This window comes from Coptis chinensis, chromosome 5 (assembly GCF_015680905.1).
Source record: "Coptis chinensis isolate HL-2020 chromosome 5, ASM1568090v1, whole genome shotgun sequence".
Classification (NCBI taxonomy): Eukaryota; Viridiplantae; Streptophyta; class Magnoliopsida; order Ranunculales; family Ranunculaceae; genus Coptis; species Coptis chinensis.
In genome coordinates, this window is record NC_141460.1 from 94,137,670 (window position 1) to 94,146,173 (window position 8,504).

The 8,504-nt window shown below is 31.4% G+C and overlaps 1 protein-coding gene across 1 annotated transcript; it reads left to right on the forward strand.

The window, feature by feature from the left end:
* The first annotated feature begins 2,976 nt into the window (after nt 1-2,976).
* LOC147500300 ((R,S)-reticuline 7-O-methyltransferase-like) lies at nt 2,977-8,245 on the forward strand. The gene is given in 3 exon segments (XM_086561972.1): nt 2,977-3,517; nt 3,520-3,767; nt 7,721-8,245. Coding segments are annotated over 3 exon segments (1,077 nt in total). The 5' UTR covers nt 2,977-2,988; the 3' UTR covers nt 8,021-8,245.
* Nucleotides 8,246-8,504: the final 259 nt, after the last annotated feature.

Consider the following 8,504-nt stretch of genomic DNA (forward strand, 5'->3'; position numbering starts at 1 on the left):
TTGAACTAACCTCGAAAATAATTAACGGAAATTGAAAATTGGATGCAAATTCATTGAACTAACCTCAAACAATAATTAGCAGGAAATCGAAAAACTAGATGCAAATGCAACCTTATCAAATAATAAACGAAAATCGGAAACTTTATGCAAATGCATTAAACTAATCTCCTGAGAATAATTAATTAAATCAGAAACTGGATGCAAAATGCATTGAGCTAACCTCAAATAACAATTAATAGGGAATTGGAAATTGGATGCAAATGTATTGAACTAAGCTATGAAAAGAATAATTAAGAAAAATCGGAAACAAGATACAACCGCATTGAACTAACCTAAAAAAGCGGGAATCAAAATTGGATTCAAGCCGCATTGAACTAACCTCAAATTATAAATAGCGAGGAAAATCAGAAGCTGGATGCAAATGTATTAAATTAACCTCAAAACATAGTTGGATTATATGTTGTGAGAATGTCTTGATAAGTATAGTTTTGCATTTAAAATGGTGTTTATCTTATCTTTTTTTCATTATGGTAGTAACTCCTTACTATTCAAGTAACTTCAATATATATGAACTTAGCCTTATTAGGTAACCTCATGAAAACTTCAATCAAATTTATATTATTAAACAACAAAAATGAAGTTGAAGGGTTTTATCAAAAAGTGAGTTTTTTAATAGAAATTAAAGGTTTTCACGTTATAAGAAATTTGGATGAGTGATCAATATAATATTAATATAAAATAGTTATGCATATTTATAAATATTTTTAGAATAATTAATATAATAACACCCGTTAAGTAGATAATCTTTGCATTCCACATAGAGTCATGCATAATTTAAAAAGAATAATTAATAGAAAATGCGAATTTGGATAATCTTTGATGATCCACATAATAAATCAAACATAATTTATTTTTATGTCATGTTTTGCAAGACCTTCTGAGATGGATCGATAGAAGTTGGTATTACACACCACATTGGATAATTAAAAGGAAATTGAAAATTGGATTCAAATACATAAGCGAACTCAAAGAGTAATTAACGGAAAATCGAAAACTTTATGCAAATACAATAAACTAAACTCAAAAGTAATTAACTAGAAATCGAAAAACTTGATGCAATTGCATTAAACTAACATCAGAGAATAACTAACGAAAAATTAGAAATTGGATGCAAATCTTTAAAAATATTTAACCGAAAAATCGGTATGCAAATACATCAAACAAACCTCAAATAATAATTAATGGAAAACCGAAACCGTGCAAATGCATTGAACTAAACTCAAAAATAATTAACATAAAATCAAAAATCGAATGCAAACCATTGAACTAACCTCATAGAACAATTGGTGGGAAATCGAAACTAAATGCAAATATGCATTAAAATAACCTCAAAGAATAGTTAATGGGAAATCGAAAACATGATGTAATTGCATCAAACTAACCTCAAAGCATAAATAATCAAAAACTATATGCATATATTGAACTAACCTTAAAAGAATTATTACTTAAAAATTGGAAACTAGATGCAATTGCAATGAACTAATAATCAAAATACTAATTAATAAAATATTGAAAAAGGGATGAAACTACTTGAACTAACCTAAATGAATAATTAACATGAAATTATAAATTTGATCTAAATGCATTGAACTAACCTCAAAAAGTAATTATGAGAAAATCGAAACTTGATGCAAATGCATTGAATTAACCTCAAAAAACAATTAACATAAAAATCGAAATTGGATACAAGCAGTATTGAACTAACCTCGAAAAGAATAATTAACAGAAAATCATAAACCTGATGCAAGCGCATTAAACTAAAATTAGAGATTAACTAGCGGGAAATCGAAGAATTGGATGCAAATGCATTGAAATAACCTCAAATAATAGTGAACTGGAAATCGGAGGCCGGATGTAAGTGTATCGCACTAACCTCAAAAGCATAAATAACTAGAAATTATAAACTATCGAACTAACCTAGAAAAACAATTAACGGAAATCGAACCGAATACAAATGTATTGAACAAATCACAAAAGAGTAATTAACTAAACATCAAAACCTGGATGCAACCTCTTGAATTAATCTTAATGAATAACTAACGGGAAATTATAAAGTGAATGCAATTGCACTGAACTAACCTCAAATAATAATTAACGAAAAATCGGAAACTTGATACAACTGTATTGAATTAACCTCAAAAAATAATTAATGAGAAATTGGAAACTGAATGCAACGTGCTACATTGAACTAACCTCAAAAAATAATTAATGGAAAATCAGAAACTTGATACAAATGCATTGAACTAATAACCCTAAAACGTGTTTGTATTATATGTAGGGGGAATAAATGTCTCGACAAATATAGTTTTGTATTTTAAGTAGTGTTTATCATAAATTTTTTTTATTATGATTAAAAATGTCATGTTATTCAAGTAGCTTCAATATTATTTTAAATCACATTGGGCATTCTCACAAAACTTCAATCAAACTTCATTATTAAACCTAACAACAAAAAAATTCGATGAGTTTTATCAAGGTTTAGTCTTCCTTTTTATAGAGAGTGGTCAAGAAATTTGAATGGTGATTAATATAATTTTAATATCTCATAATTATCGTAGTTCTAATATTTTTTCAATAATTAATATAACGGCACTTTCGTTAAGGGCCGGTTCGAAAAATCTAATCTAACCAGTTTCTCAGGTTAACAAGTTTACTTCAGAATTTCATTAGCTGAGATTGATGTGCATTGGAATGCATAGGAGGTTATGGGCAAGTAAGAAAACCTCTTCTAAAATTGACATATATTTAAAATTCAACTAATACTATTAGAACCAAAAAAACTAATACGATTAGAAAAAAAAAAAGATTCAGAAGATTCGATTGGTAAAATTGATGACCCAGTGATTACGAAAATTGGGGTTCCGTGTTGGCTTAAATAATGTAGGACATTATATATCAAAGCAAACAGACTAGACGGAGAGAGAGTACATGAGAGAGAGGGAGATGGCTGAAGAAGAAGCTATACTACAAGGCCAACAAAACATAACAAAGTTACTGTTTGCCTTTGCAGACACCATGGCTCTAAAATGTGTGGTCGAGCTTCGTATAGCAGATATCATAAACAGCCATGGCCTTCCCATATCCCTCTCAGAAATAGCTGCCGGCATTCAATCAACATCATCTTCTTCTTCTCCTCCTAATATCAATTATCTATTTCGCATAATGAGATTGCTAGTTCGTAAAGGTGTTTTCTCATCACACGCTCCAAACCAAAATGAGGAAAAACTCTATGGCCTTACTAATTCTTCCAAGTGGCTATTACGTGATGCTGATTTTAGCATGACCCCAATAATCCAGGCTGTGACACATCATTGCTCAATGGACTCATTTCAAAAACTGAACAAATGTGTGGAAGAAGGAGGGTATGCTTTTGCCAAAGCCAATGGGTGTGAGATTTGGGAGTTTGCTTCCATGAACCCAGAGTTTAATAGGCTTTTTAACTCGGGTATGGCTTCTGCCTCAAGATCGCTGTGGATGCAATTTTGTCGGGTTATAAAAATGGTTTTGATGGTTTAAGATCGCTTGTTGATGTTGGTGGTGGGACGGGGACGTTGATTGGAGAGATTGTGAAAGCTTATCCACATTTAACTGGCACTAATTTTGATCTACCACATGTTGTAGCAACAGCACCTGAGCACGCTGGAGTTGTGCACGTTGGTGGTGACATGTTTGTAGAGATTCCCCATGCCGATGCCATTGTCATGAAGGTTTGCTCCTTAATTGTTATTGAAGTAGCTTACTGTGAGTATCTGATGTGATTCTCAAGATATATGTTTTCCATATCTATATATATATTTTTTTCACTAAACATTGTTTGCATGCATATATATATATAGAGAGAGAGAGGAGACCATGCATTTGAACTAAATCCGACATTTTGACTGGTGAATCCTAAGGTGTATCAATGTAAAACTGTAAAATACATATTACTGTATTATATATGGACTATGGAGAAGGGAGTAGCGGAGACAGATAGACATTTTTACTATATAGAAAAATATGGGGTCAAGTGAATAGTAATTGTGTGTGGACGTAGGAGTAATTTCATCATTTTTTAATTTTATTTCAGATCCCCATGTTTTATGTAAATTACAGAATAATTCCTACTCTTTATGGTAATTACGGTACAGTTCCTATATTTTATGATAACTACATAATAGTCTTTACATTTTTTTTAAATTACATATTAATCCCTATATTTTATCTAAATTACTATAAAATCCTATACTTAAAATTACAAAATTACTCCTATGTGTTTTTTTTTTATATATTACATTTGGTGCAATATTGCCACTGAGCTTTATATGTATTATGTATCCCATTTTTCTCTCTCCTAATCTAAGTGAATAACTACTAATCTAATAGAAAAGCGAAATGGCATCGAAATCGAAATGATCGAAATGTACTCTATCATAATTACATTAAACTATACTGTTTATCAACACGTACTAACCCAGATCTATTTATCTAATCCTAGCTCAAAATTCCCTGATCTTGGAGGATATACGATGAAATTGAATAACAAATAGATGATATATTATGAAATTGATGAATAATTTAGAAAAAAGATGATGAAATTGAAGGAGGTATGTAAAGGGAAAATGGAGATTATTATTCATCATAAACTTCGTCTTCGTCATCCCCATTGATCAATTTCACCTTAACAGCTATTATTATTGCTCCACTTTAACAACAACAATCGTTATGTTAAGAAACTCTAAGTATAAACTATTTATAAACTTAAGTGGATGGACAGTGATAAGATCTAACATTTGACGATCAGGACATGTTCAAATTGTTTTTATTACCTTGCAAATTTCGATCTTTGTTGTTGGAATTCGAATGGAATTTAGATTTTTCAACATTTCAAAATTCCGTTAATTTTGAAATTTGTAACTATATGCATAAATCATTGGTGATGAAATTGAATAACAAATAGATGATATATTATGAAATTGAAGAATAGTTAATTTAGAAAAAAAAATGAAATGAAAGAGGCCGAGGAAAAATGGAGATTATCATTCATCATAAACTTCGTCTTCTCCATCACCATCAATCAATTTCACTTCACAGCCTCGGCCCCATTGTTTCTCCACCTTAACAATCACGCCGTTGTTATGTTAAAAAACCATAACTATAAACTCTTAAACTTAAGTGGATGAACAATGATAAGATCTAAAATATAAAATCAGGAGTCAGGACGTGTTCCAATTGTTTTTAATACCTTGCAAAACAATTTTGATATTGCTGAATTCCAAACAGAATTTAGATTTTTCAACATTTCAAAATTCCACTGAATTCGAAATTTGTAATTATATGCATACCACACTCATGGAAGTGCATTTTTGCTAGTATCAATTAGGGGTGGGAATTTGGCCCTAACGACCACTAACCGATACGACGACCCGACCCCAAAGCCCTATAAAGCCCCCTCACTAAAGCCCTCCAGGAGTTTAGGGGCTGGCGAACCGACCTAATGCCTTCTAGGCGGCTGCTAGAGCTAAGATTCTAAAACATAGGCCGACCCTAACCAAGCCCTAACCGCCTGTTTTTCATACTTTCACTTATAAATCTGGCATACCATAATTGTCCAACTCTTTTGTTAAATATTTTCAATTAAAATAACATTGTCCTTTGTAATTTATCACTTACACCCAAGGGTACTTCCAATAACTTGTTTTATATAACAAAAACTTGTCGACTTAGCGTGTGAATGAAACATGAGCACTAGCCTAATAAAAATAAGACTTTATTCCTTTGATCATCAAGTCAAAGTCCATAACTTATTATTCTCGATTTCTTTTCTCACTTATTTCTTATAAATTATATTTTTATTCACATCAAAGCCAAGTCTAAAACTAAAGATTTCCTTCCACACCATTAAAAGCAAAATCTGGTCTGGAGACATTTGTAACATAGAAAACAAAACAACCTTTGTCAAAAAATGACATTTGTAATCTCAAACCTTTCTCCATCACTTGTTCAAAGCCAATATTTTCATTTCCATATACAAAGCTTGAATCACTTTTAAATTAGAAGAAAGGTAATATTATATTTGTTTGAATCTATTATAGAAATAATTTATGATATTACAAATAGTTTAACAACTTCCATGACCCTTAACCAAAACTATTATGTTTCTTCTTTATATATATATTACTTCTTCTTTAAAATGATAATATAATTATTTGTCTATGTATTTCAATGTTAAATGTAATTTTAGTGAGGTTTGAGTCTGAGGAAGAACAAATTCGAACTCTCGATGTATTTGGAGTTCATTAGATTGTGGATGTGCATTTTAAATTTTTTGGACTTATCTGGGATTATTACTAGATTGGTTGGACTTTGAGTTTGTAGATTATTATGTACATTTTTGTAATATAAATGAGTTTTAAAAGCGATGTAGTAAAAATATATATATATATAGGCCGAGGCTAAAGCCCGACCACAAAAGCCTTTAAAGAGGCTAGGGTCGAGTCGAGGAATTGAGGTTTCGACTTGTGACCCGGCCCTATGCTGACTTTAGGGCCAGGCCGACCCGGCCCTAATATCTTAAGGGCTTTAAATGTTTAGGGCCGGGCTAGCCCGACCCGGCCCATTGCCCACCCCTAGTATCAATTATTTCCTAGCAAAAAAGAAAAAAGAAAAAATAATAATACAAAACTCACTTTCAAAGTTTCAATGCAAGGACATAACTAATAGATACTACATGGATGCACGCATGTTGTGCGGTTTTTCTTGAAAGGATAAAGAGGTTTCATCTAAATGTATGTTTACGTTTTTGTCTCTCCAATCTAATTAATGTTTATTACCTTAGTATTTGGCATATATAATATTGAAATTTTCTATGGAAATGAGGGGCAAAACAGTCATAAAAAATGGACCAACAGACCAAGAGATACATTAAAAATAATAAAAGTATTGTTGCAGAACTGTAAATGAGCTTAGGATTTTTAAAATAGTAGAGATATATGGCCTTAATTGTTAGGGAAACCACTAAAGCCTACATGGGCGCATCAAGGATCTGGCAGTAACCCCACTTAAATTTTGGGGAAAAAATTATCTACAATACTAGTATTTTGCTAGCTTAATTGCCTTTACATCATGGGTAAAACTAACCAATATATTGCATTTGCTTACTTGCTTACTTGCTCAGGACTCAGAACAAACAAAACTCACTCAATGTGCTACCTATAGAACACCAACTTGTCTATAAAATTTAGCAAATTAACAAAGGACTCATAAAACCCATCATCAGTTTTTTCTTTTGCAAAAAACTTGTTGAGTCATCATTTTGAGTTTGTCTTCCCAAATGAACTGCATATAGTTGATTATTTTGGTGATTTATTGAAATATTAACGGTATATGTTGAATTTTCTAGGCGCAATATTTTATTATTAACAAAATTATATACTGAGCATTTTACAGCCCACCCCAATTAACATTATAAAATACTGGCCGGTTCCACCCTTGAAAGCCTCTATCTGGTTGATATTATAGTTCATTCAACTATTCGATCAGTCATTAATTAGTTGTGTTTTTTTCATATTGGATTGACATATTACTTTGCCGAATTTATTTGTTATTCACGAAAACATATTTTACTATTTTTTTTTTCTTTTTTTTCTTTTTCTTTTTTTTTTTTTTTTTTTTCATACAGTGGATATTACATGATTGGAATGACGAAGATTGTGTGAAGATATTGAAAAATTGTCACAAAGCTATAGCAAATGGAGGAGTAAAAGTTATAATTGTTGAAATCGTGTTGCAACCAGATGGAGTAGCTCCTTTGGATGAAACAGGATTGATATTTGATCTCTCAATGATTGCTCATAGCTCTGGCGGCAAAGAAAGAACTGAAACTGAATGGGAAAAGCTACTAAGGGATGGAGGATTTCCTCGTCATAGAATTATTCAAATTCCAGATGTAATATCCATCATTGAAGCCTATCCAGCCTAATTAGTTTATCAGTACATTTCAAATGTTAATGTGTCATGTGTGTGGGTATGGAGTCTTGTGTGTGTTTTGGTGAGGTGTGATGTCTAAGTTTGTGATTGAACTGTATTTTTATGAATATTCTTGTGTGTGTTTTAGTGAGGTGTGATGTCTAAGTTTGTGATTGAACTGTATTTTTATGAATATTTATGAGCTTTAGTAAATGTGAAAGTTCTGTTTTTAGTCCAATTTAGCTGAAATCTTGTTCTTTTCTTAGTGTTTTTCCTTATTTCCTTTGCCATACTATATTGTGAGTGTACATTGGTTCAAGCCAATTTGGTACACAATGCTGGGCAACACGTTAATGTGCAATTTTGCTCATTCTCAACAATTACACAGTGTCTAGCACAAAATATCGCGATATATATCGCAATAAATATCGAGATTTTAGATATGGGTATATAAAAATCGCGATATTAGTTTGGATAAATACCAGTGTAAGTATCGA